This window comes from Austrofundulus limnaeus, unplaced genomic scaffold (genome assembly GCF_001266775.1).
Source record: "Austrofundulus limnaeus strain Quisiro unplaced genomic scaffold, Austrofundulus_limnaeus-1.0 Scaffold4, whole genome shotgun sequence".
In the NCBI taxonomy this organism is placed as follows: domain Eukaryota; kingdom Metazoa; phylum Chordata; class Actinopteri; order Cyprinodontiformes; family Rivulidae; genus Austrofundulus; species Austrofundulus limnaeus.
This window is the reverse complement of record NW_013952406.1, coordinates 4,398,848-4,419,640: the sequence shown is the minus strand read 5'-3', so window position 1 is coordinate 4,419,640 and position 20,793 is coordinate 4,398,848. Positions and strand designations below refer to the sequence as shown.

At 37.0% G+C, this 20,793-nt stretch overlaps 2 protein-coding genes across 4 annotated transcripts in view; one reads left to right on the top strand and one right to left on the bottom strand.

The window, feature by feature from the left end:
* Positions 1-3,384: 3,384 nt before the first annotated feature.
* On the top strand, positions 3,385-5,506 carry igfals (insulin-like growth factor binding protein, acid labile subunit). The gene is made up of 2 exons (XM_014023941.1): positions 3,385-3,417; positions 3,586-5,506. The coding sequence occupies exon 2, from the start codon at positions 3,591-3,593 to the stop codon at positions 5,322-5,324; it is 1,734 nt and encodes a 577-aa protein (XP_013879395.1). The 5' UTR covers positions 3,385-3,417; positions 3,586-3,590; the 3' UTR covers positions 5,325-5,506.
* A 1,322-nt stretch (positions 5,507-6,828) lies between these two features.
* The window catches only part of unkl (unk like zinc finger), a 17,137-nt gene continuing 3,172 nt past the window's right edge, over positions 6,829-20,793 (bottom strand). Inside the window, exons 3-16 of one of the 3 annotated variants that reach the window (XM_014023916.1) lie at positions 20,345-20,521; positions 19,979-20,112; positions 19,732-19,867; positions 19,533-19,650; positions 19,260-19,344; positions 18,860-19,035; positions 18,401-18,589; positions 17,800-17,850; positions 17,536-17,713; positions 17,358-17,447; positions 17,036-17,272; positions 16,136-16,323; positions 15,773-16,030; positions 6,829-7,020 (exon numbers count right to left, since the gene is read on the bottom strand). In XM_014023916.1, coding sequence (XP_013879370.1) covers positions 6,844-7,020; positions 15,773-16,030; positions 16,136-16,323; positions 17,036-17,272; positions 17,358-17,447; positions 17,536-17,713; positions 17,800-17,850; positions 18,401-18,589; positions 18,860-19,035; positions 19,260-19,344; positions 19,533-19,650; positions 19,732-19,867; positions 19,979-20,112; positions 20,345-20,521 — 2,194 coding nt within the window. In that variant the 3' untranslated portion in view covers positions 6,829-6,843. Of the gene's footprint in view, positions 7,021-10,750; positions 15,621-15,772; positions 16,031-16,135; positions 16,324-17,035; positions 17,273-17,357; positions 17,448-17,535; positions 17,714-17,799; positions 17,851-18,400; positions 18,590-18,859; positions 19,036-19,259; positions 19,345-19,532; positions 19,651-19,731; positions 19,868-19,978; positions 20,113-20,344; positions 20,522-20,793 lie in introns of those variants that run through there. The other 2 variants (XM_014023920.1, XM_014023928.1) reach the window with 2 other exon arrangements.

Below are 20,793 nucleotides of genomic sequence, written 5' to 3'. Positions count from 1 at the left end.
CCCCCTGGGAGAGTTGTAATTTTCTTAAAAATGCCAGAAGACATTTTTGTTAATTAGTAAATCATGTTTCCGACCACCAGGGTTGTTCCCTTTGGAAATTAAAAATCAGCACAGTAACCCGATTCAGTCAGACCTGAACCACAGCTGTGCACTGGTCTGCAAAAAGTCCTGGTGCCAAAATAAAAGCATAAAAACATTTTCCAACTCTCACACGACTGAACGATCTTTACTTATCGATTCACATGTTGACAAAAGGTCTTGAATAAAAACACATTGGGGATTTTAAGCGACACATATTTTATATCCATTGTAAAAACATTTTTTCTACAGATTATATATATAAATAAATAGAAAAGCAAACGGCACAAGTGCATAAAAAGCTCTTGTTTAAAATCTTAACATGTATTTATGGTTTTAACATTACGAGGGAAGAAATTGCAACAAACATAGTCGATGATCGCTACAATCACAAGGGCTGCTGGGTCATCAGCTCTAATGGCTTTATAATTCGCAGTCAGTTAACGAGCTGTGGCTCACTGCCAGCAGCTCTCGGATGTTGAGACAAAGCTTCTCTCCCCCTCAAAAGCAGCAATCGGCTGTGAGCTCCAAGTGGTATTATTAGCCACTTCAGGGGAGTTGAGATTTTGTGGCTGTCACAGGGTGATGCTGCTGCTGTACGGTTCAGAGCTCCTCTGAACCATCAGCACCTTAATGGGTGAAAGGCCACTGAACAACGCATCTTTCTCCAACTGCTTTCTAAATCACCAATAAGAACTAAGAGTCAGAAAATCCACCAGCGGATGGCAGTGTTGACTGAGCCTGTGAATCTGTAATTATAAAGAAACTATAAAATCTAACATAAAAAACGTTGTCCTAACCCTATCAAACGAGGCAGTCTTGAGTGCTGATTTACTCCCATCGTTTTCCAGATATAATGATAAGTATTGCTAAAATGCAGGTATGCACTCAACGTAAGCAAAACACTTTTATCTGCATACTTTGCTCAACAAACCTGAGCATGAATGCTAACCAATCCATTTAATTCGTCAGACTTCTAGATCTCAAACAGATCTTTCGTGAATGTCACAATTATTGAACAGGTTTTAGTTCCTTTGGTTGTTTCTGTAGGAAAAAAAATTCATGTCACAAATAATAGAAGCACTTAAATAAAAGCCATAAAACTGCTCACAGTAACTGGGAATGTAAAGTCACGGAAATGTTGGATTTACGTAACCAATTAGGTTCCACTAAACCGAGTTGAGTAAATCGAGCAATTGACACATTTTCTTTAAATGAAAATGTATCAATTGCTTTACTTTTACGTAATTAGTGCATAAACAACTCCTTTCATGATGAGTTCTGGTCATATTTTTGACCAGATTTTTTGCTCCTCAGCATGGCTGCCTAAAAACGCTGCAGGATTTCTCAAACAAGCATGAATGAGTCAAAGCAAGGCTTTGGGCATGTTTTTTTTTTAATGAGAGTATAACATTATAACGTGATATAAAACTCAAAAAGTTGATTTTACACAATATTGCCTCTTTAAAGTAAAGAAATAAAAGTATATTTTTTATGTTTTGAATGGACCGAAATAAAAGTAAAGTTACAAAAAGAAAAATAGAAAGAAAGAAAGAAAGAAAGAAAGAAAGAAAGAAAGAAAGAAAGAAAGAAAGAAAGAAAGAAAGAAAGAAACCCTAAGTACTGTTACAAAGTAAATAAACTTACACCTCTGCAAATGCATGAAATAGTTGGCAGCTGGTCACAAATTTTGCCAGTTTTCATGACATTGCAATCAAACCTTGCAAGATTTCCATTATGTCAATAAAAATGTGCAGTTTTAATAGGCTTCACTGGCACTGTTTGGATAATTATTTGCTATAGAATAAAACCAGAAGGCATGAAATTTTCCAGYACTAATAAACAGGTTCCTGTCCAATTCACACTGACTTTGAGCTTGAGGGATTCTTCCTGCAGCTGAGCACAGGCCTGCAAAAATGTACAGCCTTGCCAGCAGGGTATGCTGCTCACTATTAAGACTTCTTATCTGGCACTCAGGGAGCCCTCAGCAACCAACAAAGCTGAAAACCTTTGTGTATGGTGGAGTGCCAGGAAATGAGCCAATTAGAGGTGTTTGTCAGGGGAGTAACAGTCATGAAACGGCTCACTATGGCAGCCATTTCACAAGGTGATATTTTGACAGGAAAAGGTAGAAAAATATTGTTTTCATCTCCTTGTTAGCAAAATGGCTGATTTTTTAGCCCTAATAAAGAATCTTCATCCAGTTGGTAAACAGTGGTAGATACACACCGAAAAATCTTCTAGAACTAAGAACATAATGAACGGCTCATCATAATTTCTGCTGAGATACTAACACTTTTTAAAAATGACAAGTTGACAAGTTTCAATAAGTCATTGAAGGGACATAGATTTCATATTACTATTATTCTTTGTGTGTAAACCAGATATTTTCACAAATGAATTTTAGAGAGATAAGAAAAACTCTGTAATGAGGAAGGAGGCTCTGCATTACATATTCATCCTGCCTGATAACACTTTGCTCACTTATTCGCTCCAGCATCGGAACAGATCAATAAAATTCATGTGCAAAGACACAGCATCATCCAGATTGGTTTGTCCCTTGGAGAACAACCAGTTTATGGTTGATACCATTCAAAAAAGTAAATAAAAAGTTAGTTATTAGGTGGGATTAGGAAGTGGACTTCTGGAACCCACAGATATCATCCTCATATGTAAACAAAGCAGCAACAGCTGCATGCATGGGTTTTTATCACTCTTGCGACTATTGTCACTGCGCTGACATTTCCACACTTATCAAATCAAAGATATGGAGTTAATATTTTGGATCTGTGCTCTCCTACGTTTTAACCCTAACTTAACTCCTAATCTTGAAACAAATGTTTMTGTTTAAAGCTAAAGAATTAAAAATCATGAATGGGTTCACTGGGTCCATCTTATCTTTTTGATATCTGTGGAAATCTTCAGTAAATTCACTCAGCAGCTGGACCCTGACTTAGCAAACACAAAGGCTGCTTAGTTTAAAACTATTCCTGGATTGATAAAATGATCTATTTAAGAAAAAAAAAACATTAACAACTATAGGCCACAAGAAGTCATATAACTTTAGCTGGAATTCGCATTCAGACTATTTAAGAAAGCGTGCAGAGTTTATGAGAAACTATGGTGAACTAAACAATAAATGAAAGATAAAATACAACTTACTGATAAATCCAGTGGGAATGAATGGGTTAAAGGTGCATATTCCGTGCAGCTGACTTAAAAAAAGAAAAGGTTTGAGGGCTTGGCAGTCTTTCCCTTCAGCATACAGACAATTGCACAAGAATCAGTCATTCAGTGTTTCACTGCCTGTGCAACTTAAATCAAGCCCTCTGACTGAAGGTAAGAATCTAATTTACACATAAAGGCAAGAAAGCTATTGTCCCTCAAAATGTTGCTTATAAATAACAGAATAAAAAAGAATCCATTAGATTAGTAACACATTTTGTGTTCTGTACCGTTGTTAAACAGTATGATATGGTAATAATCCCCCCAATCCTCTGTCTTTAGCTGCTATGCAAACCATTGCAGTGCTGGTGGTGTTGCTGCTGGGAGCATCTCCGGTGCTGCCAGATCCAGATGAAGAAGGAGAGAAGGTGACCCAAGCTCCYATTCCCTGCTCGAAGGGCTGCACCTGTCTGCACGATGACTTCACCTCGGATCTCAACATGTACTGCAGCGCTCGCAACTTCACACAAATACCGAGCGACATGCCGCCATCCACCTATTACCTCTGGCTAGATGGAAATTTATTCACCTCCCTCCCAGCAGCACCTTTCAGAGAGCTAACCAATCTGGACTTTTTGAATCTCCAGAGCGGCCAGCTGACGACCCTCGACCACCAGGCTTTCAAAGGCCTCAGGTCCCTCGCGCACATCCACCTGGAGAGGAATCGTCTCCGGGTGCTTCCGGCCACCGTTTTCCAGAACACACCRAACCTGGCGTCACTTAGCTTGCACAATAATCAGATCAGTCGCATCGATGAAAGGCTATTTTCTGGGCTCTCCCACATGTGGCTTCTCAATCTAGGGTGGAACTCGCTTATAGTCATTCCAGAGACAGCTTTTCAGGACCTGACAGGTCTGCGAGAGCTCATCCTTGCAGGGAACAGAATTGCTTACTTGCAGCCGCAGCTCTTCCAAAACCTCGGGGAGCTTAAAGAGCTGGATCTGACTGGGAACCACCTGAGGGTCATCAAATCCAATGTTTTTGTGAAACTCACCAAGCTGCAAAAACTTTACCTGGGCCAGAATCTAATTATGACTGTGGCACCCAGAGCATTTTTTGGCATGAAGTCGCTCAGATGGTTGGACCTCACCAACAACAAGTTAGCCTCCCTGCATGAGGACACCTTCCTGGGTCTGTACAGTCTCCACGTGCTGCGCCTTTCCAACAACTCTTTGAACAGCATAAGGCCCAGGACGTTCCGCGAGCTGCAGTATCTGGAAGAGCTGCGGCTCAGTTACAACAAGATTCGAGCTCTTGGGGAAAGGATCTTTGAAGGGCTTGGCCATCTCGAGGTCCTAGAGTTGGAGCACAATCAAATGCAGGAGGCGCAAGCGGGGAGTTTCACGGGTCTCTCTGATGTAGCTGTTATCAACCTATCAGGGAGCTGCTTTCAGAGGCTGCCTGATMGAATGTTCAGTGGTCTTTCAAAGCTTCACAGCCTCCATCTGGACAGAGGATGCCTGACAAGGATCACAGCTCAGGCTTTCAGCGGTCTCTCAGGTTTACGGAGGCTTTTTCTCCAGCATAACAATATCTCTGTGGTGGAAAACCAAAGTTTTGTGGATCTGGTGGGCCTTCTAGGACTGGACTTAAGTTTTAACAAATTAGAGGTTCTTACAGCGARCACTTTCTCTGGCCTCAACAATTTGGAGTACCTGCTGTTGACCAACAACGACTGTCGGCAGTTTTTGCAGAACGGAACAAAACAGCTGCTTCCGCGTCTGCGTTATCTGGATCTGAGAGCTAACGCCTTGACGAACGTAGTCACTAACTTTTCCGAGAACATGGAAAAACTTCTGCTGTCTGGAAACCGGTGGCGATGTGATTGTAGCACGCTACTACTCAGAAACTACAGCTTGAGGAAGCCGCAGGTGGTGCCCCGGCAAGTAGAGACCCACGCGGAGGGCGAAGAACCAGACACGACCATTACGATATATAACAACATCACGTGCACCAGCCCCGCGCGCCTAGCTGGTCAGGACCTGCGGGATGTGGACGCTGAACTATTCAGAAGTTGCTGAGCTGAAACACACTTGAAACGGCAGACGCACAATCAAAATCCTGCTACAAAAGCTTCCTGTCTAACATGAGCAGTGCAAATGACATTACTAAGACAGAAATGAGAACTTGCTAATTTTAGATTTTCTTTTGAAGAGGGGGTATTATACAAAATTGACTTTTTTGAGCTTTATATCACATTATAATGCCATTCCCTCATCAAAAACACCCAGAGTGTTGCTTTGACTCATTCATGTATGTTGGAGAAATCCTTGAATTATCTGTTGTAGTCCTATTGAGCTGCCTATACACTTGCTGGTACAAAGCACCGCCTATTTACACGAAGCTCCTMCCWGAATGTCCTGATGCATCKCCGTAATCCARGTAGAAAAAATCRAAAAGAAATAATAAGTAGGTCCTCTGGATGGGTTCTTCTTTAGTGAAACATTTTGTCTCTCCTCCAAGAGACTTCTTCAGTCTGATGAGTTTCAGGTGAACTCAGCCTTATAAGCACTGCCTCCACATGGTGGACAAACAGGTTAGTCACATGCAAAAGAGGGCCATCGCCTAACAATAGGCCTGATTAGCTCTATTGTTCACAGAGGGTCATGTGCCCATCACTTGACTTATTAACACCAAACAAACTTATTAACACCAAATAACCACAGCCGAAGCATCCAGACCAATAGGTCAGGTGATGGAGCACATGACCCTCTATGAACAATAGAGCTAATCAAGCCTATTGTTAGGCGATGGCCCTCTTTTGCATGTGACTAAATAAATCTAAACAAGCCTATTGTTAGGCGATGGCCCTCTTTTGCATGTGACTAACCTGTTTGTCCACCATGTGGAGGCAGAGCTTATAAGGCTGAGAGACTAAACCTTTCACTAAAGAAGAACCCATCCAGAGGACCTGCTTATTTTTTCTTTGCAACTCCTCCCTGAAGCTCATTGGGAGTGTCAGAAACAGTAGGAGGTTCTTAAAGAGACAGAAGCCAATCTCAAGGCATTTAGTGCCAAGTCCAATAATTTTTTAAAAATATATACAACATTTTCATAACAAATGCAGGCAGCATAGTTACTTGAATGTGATATAATTAAACTATGTACCTGGAAAATACACAATACCCCCCCTTTAAAAGAAACAATTGAACGATTCTCATCTGTTACTTTTACATTCAGCTTTAATAAAAAGTAATTAGAAAAATAATGCATCTCACATACCAATCAAACAACACCTCATATATTTCAGCTTTAATAAAATATCTTGTATCTGCTGTGGACTTTCAGATTATGCAAATGTTATGAAACCGGTGGGCTGCAAATCCTGTGTTACATGGTTGGTGTTTTCTGATACAGAACTCAAATAAAAAGAAACAAAATGACGTGTATTAAGAGTTTTATTTCTAGCTACTTGTAAAACTTAAAAAAAACTATGATAAATTGTCCTGATGCATGCTCAGTAATCCAGGAGTATTAATTTATAGTTTCATAAACTTAATTTTGACGTCATGATGATCTCCAGATATGCTGCTCGAAAGCTCAATCGATTCCATACAGAGAGTTAGAGATTACTTCTGCTCTGTAAATACCACAAAMCTTCACTCGTCTGCTGTCCTCAGCTGACCGGTGAAGTCCACAGGGAGCTGTGCTTTTGGTTTGCAGGGAGACTTCAWGCAGGAAGTGCTCAGAATTCCAACCAGCAGTCGAACAGGTCAGCTGTCAAAATAGCAGATTTGGAAAAGAGACTCATAGCTGTGCAAACTCTGATTCCTGCACCGTTCTTTTTGAATCATAATCAGAAATTTCTGAACAATAAGCTTGATTTGTGGCAAAKTACATGTTAAATTGAAATCTAGCCACAGTACAAAACAAGATTTTGTACTTAAGCAATTTTTCATGTTTATGAAAAAGAAATCTATTTAAAAAAATGAAAGCAAAACTAAATGAGATGTTGGTACCTACTACATCACAGCTTATTAAAGCCTTTCTTGTAAATAGCTAAGGGTCTTTCTGTTCCTAACCTTGATATTTTCATCACTCCTCCTTTCAAGTCAATGATTCACTTATGTGGTCAGGCTTTTTATAGTTTTCACCACAGTTCTATGACGATGCTCGACTCAGAGAACTGTGAGAACATTGAACGCGTGTTTCTGCTTAGGCTATTGCTTTCTTTTGCATTTCCCCACTTTTAGATTATGGACTAAAAACAAAACRTTTGCAGGTTTCCAGTTGCAATTTATTACCTCTTCTTTCTGTGCAATTCGCTGGTAAATAAAGTATTTCTATTATTAAATTGTATTTTTTTAAACCCATCTTTAGTTTAATGAGGTCAAATTCAGACACTCTTTGCAGAGTCATTCTTCTGACAGTCAGAGGGAGCCTGAGCAGATCGTCTGCTGTGTGCAACAACTAAATGGATCATTTAGCAACTTAAAACTCACAGGCAAAGACATTTAGGTTCACATTTAGCAAATACGTTTTTATTTGAAAATCTTGATTTTGTAACATTTCTGCTGCAATAAATCTTTTTCATTTCAACTGGCATGCTTAAASTGAATGTTTAAACCAAGAGTTTATAACAATCTTGCAAAGCGAAGCCACGACATCCAGCCTTAAGGCCTGAAGATGGTGGGACTGCAGGTAGTAAACCTGGGTAAACATTATGCAGCTTCACGCCAGCTGGATAAACATGTACCCTACCTGTGCTCTGGCTCTTTGCCTCCAGGCAGAAAATGCTGTGAAAGACATWCTGGGCCAGGAGGACTCATCTCAGTGGTTAATCTGTTATGGTATGATCGACTTACAGCACTCATGTCTTTATCAGAGTATTGGGACACATTATACAGTAAGAAAGGATTGCTACAATGTGCTACTGTGCATTTAAAATGGCCTGCTATAGGATCATATCAACAAGCAATCAGGGGCATAAAMGGATCCAGCTGTTCTAAAAAACAGGTTGACATGTTAAACCCAGGATTATGGTTACAATCTTGAGTAGTTAAGGTTGTTCTTTTGATTCATTTTCTTTCTCAGATACAGATTTTATCTTCAGATCCATTCAAAGCTGCACAGCTCAAACACCAGATTCTCAGTTTTAGCACTTTTTTTATTTCTACAGCAGTTCATTTAGTTTTACTTCATGTTGCATAAGCAATGCTAAAACATGCAGTTAACGGTTGAGTTTAGGCCTTTGGAAAAAATCATGGGGCTTTGGCAGAGCTCTCCTGGAAGTGATGTTGAAATAACAGATCGTTCTGCACCAGGTGACCGTTGTAAGCTGTGCACAAATGTTCTGCTTGCTTGTTTGTTGGTTCTAGGGTTCCTGATACACCGAGCGCCTGGGCAGACAACCTGTATGCTGATGCCCTTAAATGCTCCACCACAATGCCAAATGCCTTCCCTGATGGAGCTGCTGAGGTTAGACTGCCATCTGGTGGCAGGAAGGAGAAGATTCCTGGAAAATATGCGGATTCTACTCTCGGTACCACCAGAAAAGGTGAGGCAGGTAAAATTAAATAATTTAAGGACATAGTTAATATCAAGTTATCAATTCTGAATCATCACGGGTCTCGTCTCAAYATCTGGTTCACGTATTGTGGCTTTTAAGGGGAAAACTTGTGAATGGTTAAAATTAGAAGGTGGAGAAGAGAACKAATTTAAAGTGTAGACATTTACATTTTGAAATGACATTTCCCCTTTTTTCTCACYGTCTTATTAGTAATTTCAGGAAAAGTGAAACAAATGTTTATCTAAAAAGTGATGAGCTGTTAAATCATTCACCTCCCTCTCTCTGTCTTTAACTGGTAAAAACAATAACCTGATAGTCATAAAACAAATGTGTTATTTAAAGGAGACATATCCTGCTTTAAAATACTTCCTTTTCACATTCAAATCATTCAACTGATGTCTATATAAAGTGGAACTGCAATGATTTGRTCTGAATTCCTCCTTATYGTAACTCCACAAGCCCCTCTTTCACCTCTTTTCTGAGGTGTGCCTCAGATCAACTCGTTTTGAGGCTGTCTCTTTAAATCCAAACAAGGCGTTTCACATCCCGCTCCCCTCCAGCTTCCGGAGTGATCCATTCTTGTTTGAGGGGTTTATGGATAAATGGCCATGCAAAAACTTAATTATAAGATAATTAAAAGATGTCAGCGACTTGTTCATCCATTCTTGTTGGAGCCATGAGGAGAACGAGGACCACCAAATTGTATTTGGTAAGCCCAGATTTTATTTAGAAATTTCGTTGCAAATACTGTGAGTAGTTCAGAAAACATAATAGAAAACAGAATATAAAATTTTCTACGCAGCACCAGGAGACTAAGTGAAACTTTTCTGCATTCCTAGAGACTCCATGTCACAACAAAAAATTATTTAACAGCTAAAAAAATGGGATTTTACATGTTTCCTTTAACATCTTTTTGTAACCAAGTGTGAATCTAAATGTGTTCTTTAGACAGCTCGGCTGATGTTTTAGTCAGGACAGCAGGAATCTCAGAGTTATAAATACTCTTTTAGTGCATCAACCACATTCTTAGATAATCCAGTGCTGCAATGTCTTCTCCTCAATAAAACCCCCCAAACTTATACAAAGATGATTGTTTGGAAAGACTAATTTTAGACTATCTAAATATTATTAAAGTAAATATACTGTAATAAATGTTTTTACTAATAAATACTAACATTCTTCTTTCCCTTGTATTTGGAGCCACAAATCTGTCTTATTGAGACAAAAATCTGCACACRTTTCAGATGAAAAATTATTTTAATTCTTAAGATGATATAAAATATTTTGTGAACTCTGTAAACCATTGCATAACTGTAGTGTAACAATTTAACAAGTGTTAACAAACTAGTAATCCACTACAGCAAATGATGTGGTACACAACGCTCAATGTAGAAAAAGAAACAGTATTTTAAGACTTGCACCTGTTTTTGTGTTCACAACACAATTAGATCAAAAATACGAACAGAATAACTTCTACAATTAGGAGTAAAGAGTTTCCTACTTATTCATACAGCTTCTCATAAAATAATGGGACAGTATTTAAATGTGTAAATATTATCCAAACCCATTGACATTAAATTATTGATTCCATTAGATGTGGTTTCTTCAGACTCAACATATTCTTAATCAAATCACTAAATTAAGCCTTCAAAATAATCTTTCCTCGTGATGTCTTATTAAAATGACAAACAGAAACATGAAAACTTGCTTTTGTTTAAATTCTAATATATTTTATTGAATAGCAGTTCACAACTAAATGCTACATTGTTATCAATTAACTGCGCTTCATAATAACTAGTGACCTATTAGTTGAATATCTGATTTAGAACAATACATTCAATATTTTAGAACTTTTGTTAAAATTACATTTCTAGTGAAAAAAAATTTTTTTCGAGTACATAGATCAACCGGTTCCACATTCAGATTACTTTGTAGTATTTTTTTTTACATATATTTTTTTTATTTTTTACTTAATTTGAACAGCTTCAGACATCATACTCATAAACATGTACAAGATTGCATAAATCTTCTGGCTTCATTTTCATAAAGTTAAAAAATAAAAGAAAAACAAAGACAACAACTAACAACAATGCAAAATAGATTAAAACGATTTCAATGCATGAGCAGAGCTTGATGATAACATATATCAATAGTCATTTATACAAGAGTCTTCCTATTTGGTGCTTTTTCTAAACAAAATAAAACAAAACATCTTGGTGCCAAATCAAAAAAATAAAATAAAATAAAAACAAAAAACCTGTATATTCAGTATTGCTGGGTCTTTTTGAACTGTATGGCAAATACAGACAAAGACAATTGTATCTTTATCATAACTTTTTTTTTTCATTTTGTGAAATTAGTGAAGTAAAACTCATTTAGTTTGTGTTTTTTCTTTAAACTCACATGGTCTGAATACACTGGACCTGTTAGCAAACACATTGTGGTCCACAACGTTATTTTAAGGCACTACAATTTTGATTCAGATTCAACAAGTTCTCTTTTTTTTTTAAAGTCAATCAATATGTAATCATTAAAAAAGGCACAGATTTGTTTGAAAGTAATTGGTCCATTAAGATATAAAGTTGATAAAAAGAAACAAAACCTAAAGAAATGTAGGCTGTTTACCACATAAGTTTTTTTCTTTTTTTCTTTTTCTTGACTTTTTAGAAAATGTGAAAATTGGCCAAAGTAGTTTTTTTGGAGTCTGAGGATCCACAAAGAGGACTTTATGTCTGTATCTGCCATGAATGCTTCACAATCATTTTCTGTCCCTTGGAGAAAACAAACAAATAAAAATAAACAAAAAGATCAATTTGGACCACGGTTTTAAGAAACAGAACACAGAAATATTAAGCACCTTACAGTCACCGTAGGCCTGCCATACAAATGCATAAAACAAATCTATTATTTTCTAATTATTTAGTCAAGTTAAAACAAACAAACAAACAAAAAGATCCTTAAAACAGTACTGTAGTGAAGATCAAATGGCCACTTCAGAAGCATAAATGTCATAAACCAAGACATTCCTTCACTGTAGACAACAATTAAACTGACACGGAGTTCTTGCTTAATGTGCCGGCAACTATTGCACAATCTGCCAGGAACGCCACAAAATCCACATTTTGTAAGGATTAATGCATGTTTGATCCTCTGCATATTAACTAATCATTAACTTTAAGTAGAAAAAAAGCCATTAACTCTTCTCAATGAATTTAATCTGTTTAAGGTACTAGGTGATTGACTACTTTTTATTGAATCAATTTAGAGTTTTGAAGTAAAACATGAGAAAATGTAGTAGAAACAAACAATACAGGTCTTTGGTTAAACTGCAAAAAGTGGGTATTAACTTCATTGATGGCCCAAGCAAATACAAAAGGGAAAAAAATCTCATAAAAAAATTAGAAATTGACTAAATTAAACATTAAAGCAAAAGTCCACCCAAAACAGAATTAGTTATTTAAAATATTACATTTTCCTCAGTTTTATATGATGTAACGTTGTGCTCTTAACTGTCTTTTATAGCTTTAAACATGTTAATCTGACGGATACTTGAATGGTCTTTAAATTCAGATTAAGTGTATTTTTTTTTCTTTTATAAACACATATTTGGACAGCTACTAGGACACCACTTTGGCTTATTTGGACATTTTTACACAAAACATTGTTAATTATGTTGGCTTCACAGGCAAAACAAAGCAAAACAAGACCAAAAAAACTCTGAATTAGCTGCACTATACACCACTATCCAGTGTACAGGAGAAAAGAAAGTTAACAAAACTTTTATACTTTAACCTTTTTTTTTCAGTAAAATAAAGAAAAGAAAATCTATAGTAGTACAGGACCATGACATCATTTTAAGTAATTTACAAAAGTACTAAACATTGTTTTAAATTGGTTTACAAATGAACAATTCAAAAATAAGTCAAAAGAAAATGCATAAAGACAATGTTCCAAGGTTTATGAGATCTGAGCTGTGGATGTACAACATTCAAACATCTAAATGTATAACAAGAAACTACATTATTACCTTTTTCAGTAGCAGCGAAGCTTGCAGAAAATATTAAGCTTTACCTACATTATATTAAGTCAATACAAATGTTCTGGCAGTGTGACACAGTGCGAATTTTTTTAAACTTTTTTTTTTTGAATTTTGTGGTTACTATATCGCATAACATGCAATACCAGAAAGTGTTTAGCCTGCCTTATATGCTGTCATAGAATAATGAAATTGCTAAAACACCATAACTTTTTTGATAACTTTCCTCTGAGTTGTTTATAATTGTCATTTGTGAGAATGTAAACAATGCTTTATCCCATATTCATAAGTAGCAAAAAAGTGTACTTGGAAATACATAATTTTCTACAGAATTTAAAAAATAAAAAGGTTTTTTTTGTCCTTAATTTTTTTTTCTTTTTTTTTTTTACACAGTAGGAGGTCATTTCAATTAGAGAAACTAAAACACAAATCCTATTCAAAACCCACTTTACGAGTAAACTACTAATTCTTCATGTACTGCAGAAATCTTTCAAGAAGAAAAAAAAGATTATAATAATAACCTAACTGTTCAAAAAAAAATTTTTTTTTTAAATTAAAAACATTTTAAAGTTGCTATACAAATTCTATGTGCCCTCAGTTTGCATACTCCCAAATGTAAAACTGAAACACCAAATCTCAAAGAGTGAAGCTGCACCAAAAGAGCACCACAACCAAGGAATGAGCTGCTGGCTGATAGGGTGGAGGGGGGCTGGGGTGGGGTTAAATTAGGACACATAGGCACTAACAATTTCAGCCTCGTTTGTTTTCTGTGTTTTTTTTCTGCAGAAATACTTAATGGAATTTGGCCGGATACAATAAAATACATACACGTGTAATTGTACACATGTTGATGCTTTTGCAAAGTTAAACACAGAAACCTGTGCACAAGCTTCTACTACTCGTTTGACAATTCTATACGGAACCTTTTTCAACTAAGGCAAGGCACTTTAGAGTTAGAGGCCGATATGTTCTAGAAGAGGCTAGATTCCTACAAAAAAAAAAAAAAGATCATTTTAGGCTTATAGTAAATACAATACATGCTTCTCTAATGAATAGGCTTTTTTAAATTTCTAAATACTGTAACAAAACCTACTGATTGAAAAACAGCCTTAACATGTAGGATGTGCCTTACTGATATTACAGCTGCTGGTTATGCCTACAATGCAGTTTACATTTGTACTTATTTGATTWAAATTTTATAAATCTAACTATAGTAGAAACTATTAAGTACTTCTCTATGAAATCTTAATATGTAGAACCATGCTGTGATTTTAACAACAGGAAACATGAAATACTCGAATGTTTCACAGTACACAGAAGCTCCAGACATTAGCTTATGTAGAAAAACAAAAAGAAAAACAAAAARTATAAATCTAAAACAAGACACAATAGAATACCTACTAAGCAGCTTAAAGCAAAACTCTATATAGCCATTAATAAAGCCCCAGGTCAACAAAGTGCTCTGAATAAGAAATCAAACTTCCTCAATAACTTGGTCAAAAATAATGATGTTTGACTGGTTGCATAAAACAAAAAATGTAAAGTTTACCAAAACAACCTTAATCAAAGAGGAACACTTCATCTGTTTATAAGTTTTCACAGCTAATTGCAACTTTTTTAAAGCTAGTACTATTTTGTTACTGGATGTTTAACTTTTTTTTTACTACCGAAGAATACTTTCACTAAAATATCAAGTTTGTTTAATGAAATACTCTTAACTTTAAGAAAGAAATGTATACTTTTCTAAAAAATTGCTTCTAAACACTGGTGCTTTTTGCTGTAATAAAGTTTATCAACGAGTCATTTTACACGTCAGGTTTTGGATGCTCTTCAAAATAAACTGGTTTTAATATTACAAGTGCCTGGACATCAGATTTCTTAAWTTTTTTTTCCTTACTATTATTACATGTATTCCTATTTAGTTAGAGAAAACTCAGCAATGAGATTTACTCATTTTATGTGCACAATTATCAGAATAATTTGTGCAAGAAACACATTATTTTCCTGGCCATCTTTATTTKTAATTATGATGTAACAAATTTAACTAACCATTTGAATAAATTGATTCAGATATGGCATATTTTTAAATGCTTGYACTGAAACCACTTCAAATTCCATTACGGACAAATTCAAATTACCGGTAAGCACAAAGTGAACAAGCTGCAAGACTAGATAACTGATGACACAAATYAAACTCTTTATAGTGCAATGACTTCAGTTTTAATGGCTGAAATTCTTTAGATTGTAATATTGAATTTAATTTTCACATAATTTGACAAAACTGTTATTTGGGAAAAGCAGGACAGTCTTTTATGATTAGCCACAACGGTAAAAAGGGATGATGTGAGAATAATGTAATTTTAATCTGAGCATATGAATTTTAAATAATTAGGCTGACAAATGTGTTTGTGTATAAAATGAACATAAGCTACACTGACTGAATCTCTTGTATGAAATTTGATTTATAATACATTTGCATGATCAGTCAAACATCATTTAATCCTAATATTATTCAATCACTAGAAGAAAAAGACATTTCTGTTTAGAAAATGTGTTCTCGGTTAGTAAATTTTCCAAAGGGGTAATTCTTTAAATAGTACCTTGAGTTATTGTACATCACCACTTCAATATTTTTGTTTTACAGTAAGGACATTCTGTTTTACTAGGTGCACAGTTATCACAAAGTACATAATGTTGGCAAGGTTGCAGAACAATGCAACGATCATGCTTTTGGCAAACTATACATTTCTTTGACTGAAGCTGATAAATTACCTGTTGGGGGGGAAAAAAAGAGCCGAAATCAGCTGCAACCTAAGAAAACATATTTTATGCAGACTTTTTAAATAAGCATGCTAATCTGATTAACCTTGTAAAAACTATCGCGGAGGCTACAAATGAAATGTGTGAGATCTGGGCTTCCTTACCCCGTCTATAAGGTCTAGGTCATTACGTAGCTGACTCTGGATGGAGTGAAGCTTTGACAGGGGGAGCTGGTCCAGCTCTCCGTAGCTACGAAGAAGAGGAGTTCCAGAGGTGCGACAAAACGCGTCAAAGTCCCCCTGGAGCTCTTTCAGCTTGCGCTCAGTTTCTTCCCATTTCTGTTCTGCCAGCTGCCGCTCTGCCTCGGCATTCTTCGCTTGCTCCTTCGCCTTCAGAGCATCCTTCTGGCACGCTTCACAAGCCTACAACAGAACGTGGTGCTCCGATTGAAAAACTCTAAATGATTGAACAGGAAACCTTCTGAATACGTTACGGGTTTGTAAAGCAATTAAACGTGGAGCACTAACTTGTTTGACTTGATGCCAAGCGTCCTCCCACTGCTTGATCTTCCTCTTGGCTTCGTCCAGCTCTCTGAAAAGGCGCGCCACGTCAACGGTGCTGCTTGTGGAAGTCAAACTGCTGAAAACTGGAGACGGACTTGGAGAAAAGCTGCCGCTGACGAAATCCCAAATGTTGCTAGCTCCTCCGTTCAACCCTGAGTGACGTAACCAAACACATACCAAGCCCAAATGTATTGTTAAAATGAAAAAGCTGTCTGAACACTGCAAGTTGTTAGTAAATTAAAAACACTTTTAATTCTTTTTTAACCTTAAAGTAGACATAACATGCTTTTAAATCTTTTCTTTTCACATTTAAATCAATCAGTTGGGGGTCTTCTGGCATGTGCCTCAAAACAGCTCATTTTGTTACTGTTCCTTTAAGACGCCTAAAGCCCCGCCCCACTCAGGTTTCTGGACCGGTCCACTCCAGTTTGAGAGAGAGGGAGTTACGTTTTCTAGCTTGCAGAAACATTTTATTTACAATTAAATTAAGAGATGTCAGCAACTGAAGACTTGTCCATCCAGCCTTACATGTTGGAGCCAGAATATGACCCAGAACTAGAGGAGTATTAAGACAAGGAAATTGTAGTTGGTAAGTTCAGACCTTATTTGGCAATGCTGTCGCAGACAATTTGACATAACAGACTCAGAAAACGTGATAGGGCTGAAAAATATGACCCAAACAGAATACAACGATATTTTTGCAGCACCAGGAGAGACTAAATTCAACTTGTCTGCACTCATAGAGCCTCCAAGTACATAACAAAATGTATTAACAGCTGAAAAACAGTTGATTTTGCATGATATGTCCCGTTTAATCAAATACTTCTTTGCCCCCTTTAGATAAAAATCAAACCATCAACTCACCCAGAGAGTTTTGGGAGGAAGAGGTGGGTGTTCCTAGTAGGCCATGATCTTGCTTCGCTAGCATGTTTGAATGTTGGTTTTGCTGAGAAATAGTCCCAGAGAGCAGGGACTGCGATAAAGACTGGGAAAGGGAGCTTAGAGGGGATGTGGAAAGTGAGGATGAGGAATTAAAAGACGATGACCGTGCCAGGGACCCCGGAATGTTGACAGGAGCAGATCCACCCAGAACCCTTTGATCTGATGGACAAAAAACAAGTGGTTGTTGCTTATAGCTATAGTTGTGAGAATATGAGCCAACAAATGAGTGTGTTTATAGACATACTTGCTAGTCCTAAGCTGTGATCCTGCTCCTCTAATTCCTTATCAAGAGAGGCAACATTGATGTCACTGAACTTCAGGTCCAGTGCTGATCCTGATGAGAAACAAAACCAATCAGGCATCTGACAAGAAACAAAATAAAGGCTCAATGTTTTCTTCATGTAGTTTAATATACACTTTACCTATGACTGACTCCACTGTGTTGCTCCCTGGATAGAATGGAGTCGCTTTTGCATTCATTGTTGATAAGGTGGTGGGTGAGGAGCTATCTGAGCCAATACTAGAGGCCAAACTTGATGTTATGCTGGACGTAAAGCTCGATGCCAGAGGGTTCACTGGAGAGAATACAGTGTTTTGTGTCTGTAGGGAACAGAAAAACTTTTAATACTCGATTTCTTGATGCCATTTAATATTAAAACTGGCAAGAACACCATCAAAACACAAACCTGTTTATCTTGGTCCATTAATTTTTGATCCATATGTCCTTTGCTCTTAATCTAAAAAATGATCAGAAGACACAAAACAGCAAGTTTTAGAATAATTTACTCTTCCAACTACTTAACCTGATTAAAACACATTTTAATACTGAAGTTGATGGCAGGTAAACAAATACGTGGATTTTTGTAACGTGACTCCATCTTTTATAGCCTAAATATTTATGGCACAGCCACAAACACAACAGYCTTCCAGATATTTAAACCATGTTTTTAGGTCAAGTTTATTAAGAAATATGGACCTCTAAAATGTAAAAATATTCACACTTCAAGAAAAAAAATACATAAATAAATTCAGGGGATTTTTCTCCCCAACCAACATTTAATATTTTCATTTTATTTCAGAAAGTATACCAAATGAGATGTCATAAATGTGGAATCTGCATGATTTCACAAATAATGGAAACACTTAAAATGACCTACAAGCTGTGGAATGAAGATTTTAACAGATAAAACAAATGATGCAAACATAAACAGAGATGCAGAATAAACGTCAGCCCCTACGCTGTCTGAGTTTCATTCTTCCCAAGTCTGAAGAGTGCAGTCTGTGTACCTGATCCTCACGTTCAAAGCCCGGAGCTTTGGGATAGTTAGACGTCAGAGACGAGACACTTGATGTGGTGGATTCTGAACATAAACTACTATTAGTTAGAGATATGGGCCTGCTGATGGATCCCACTGGGGATAACAAACTGTCGCTTCCTGAGCTTGGTGTTATGGTTGAGTTACTAGAACATGAAACCTGAGAAAGAGAAGGGCATAGGAACTCAAAAAAAAAAATAAATAAAAAAATAAAAAAAACGATGACCAAAAATTAAAAATAGATCATTGTTATGACAAAATGACAAATGCATAAAAAAGCAAACAGAAGAATGAGAGTGTACACAACAAGCAATAATAAACAAAGTGGAATACTCGTGAAATCCAGTTTTTGGGATGAGTTGGTTGTGATAAATCCGCAATGACAGGACTGAAAATATTAATGAAATAAAAAAAAATGAGGCCAACATACACTTCCTACTTGTCCGTTGCTACTGGCTGCACTGGTGCTGGAGTTTCCTCCACTGTTCCACTCAGTGACTGGACACTCTGGAAACTGCTGAGAGCCCAGCTGGGGCTGTGAACTCGACTGTATTGAACTCATTGCTGTTAGCAATGAGTTCATGGTCTCCTCTGTGGAGGGAATTCCTGAGGATTCAAGTAAATAAATCAATTCATATTTCTCCAAACATTAGACATTTCTAAACATTATTTGTTTGTGGGGTCCTTGATCATAGAAGGCCTAACAAAAGTTGGGTTAGCATTCGCTTGCACTCGGCTTGGGGGCTAACGTGGTCATTTTTTTAAATCAAAACGTTAACTGTGCCTAATTTTAAAAATAAAAAAGTGCAGTTATCTTTTATTGTACTTACTTTCTACATGTGCAAAAGCACAAAATGGTCCTCTGGGACAATATCCTGTTTGTCGCTTATCATTGCATTTTGTCGACTTATAGATCTGGGGTCAAACAGAAAGCAAYAACAAAACTACAAGTTAATCAAACACAACGGGAAAAAAAGAAACATTATTAAAMCAGAGAGCAACATCAATCAACATCATCGACAAAATGATTTTCTCAATTTTAATTATGTCTGAACAACAAACACTTAAAATTATTTTTGACTGACACCAAACATTTCACTCACCTCTGGGTGAAACTGTTGTTCAGTGCGAGAGTGACAATACTGGCAACTGTCTCCACTGTCGCACTTTGACGGCTCRCCCCATTCATCCCCGTGTTTCACATTAGGGCACGGAGTTGACCTGCATGAACAGAGTCAGAAACTTCAACMCTCGCTCACAAATGGAATAACACACTAATATTTTCACKMAATCGTGACTTACCTGTACTTGAACTTTCGAGGATTTCGTCTTCGATCCCTACTGTTGTGGTAGTGGGGGCACGCGTAGCCCTGTCTGCATAGTCTTGGCGGCTTGGTACACTGATCTGTTTTATAATTGGCTAAAACGAAATTGGTATCTGCAAAAAGCGAACTCGGCGTTAATATGTTTATTTGTTTCTTCAYGTTCACAACGGAACTGTGTTTCAGGACTGAAAACAAATGTTTTTTTGTGTAAATGAGGGTTACACCTTTCCATCTGGGATCTTCTGTCAGAGTTTTCTCAATCATTGCTTGGCTGGCGAGCACACCTGGCTGCAAATCAGGAATACCGTCTCCAGTTCCCAACTGACCATTCTGGAGGGCCTCTTGTGCTTGAATCTCCCTGTGAACAAACACAAATTTAGCAAGTTGATTTGTACTTCTAAAAAAAATAAAAAATAAAAAAAAAACATCCGTGAATTAGGAAAATTGTAAGGAAATTAATGAGTGATTTCTACATAGCTTCACTCAGTAACTAGCTCTAAAAGTAATTTATAAAACCGGTTTGTTTTGTGTCGCGTGATACTAAGAACTTTAGCAGACATAAGAAAAGGTCACCATTTGCTTCGTGTCACCTGATATCATAGACTGGAGGTCGAAGATCATGTGGCCCATGAGCGAAAGCACAGTGGAGGCCATTCTTCACACAATGCCCTCGAGCATCTGTCTCATGGATACAAGTGCCAGTCTTGTAATACCGTAGATGGTACTTGCGCTCTGTATCACCAGTGGTCCGGTGTAGATAAGGGCAGCTATGAACACAAGCACACGTAAAATGCACACGTCTTACCAGCTGGTCCAAGTCAAACAAACTTAAAGGGATCTACAATTAGTTGTAACATTAGACTTTATTTGTAAAACATTTATTTTAACTGTAAAACAAAGACTGTAAAAACACTGTAGGCTGTTTTGTTTTTATAATTTTTAAACTAAAATAAAAAATATATATTACACAGACAGACATTTTATTTAGACGCAAAGCATTCTGGGTAAATGATGACGTGGATAGGTCCTCAGTGTGAGC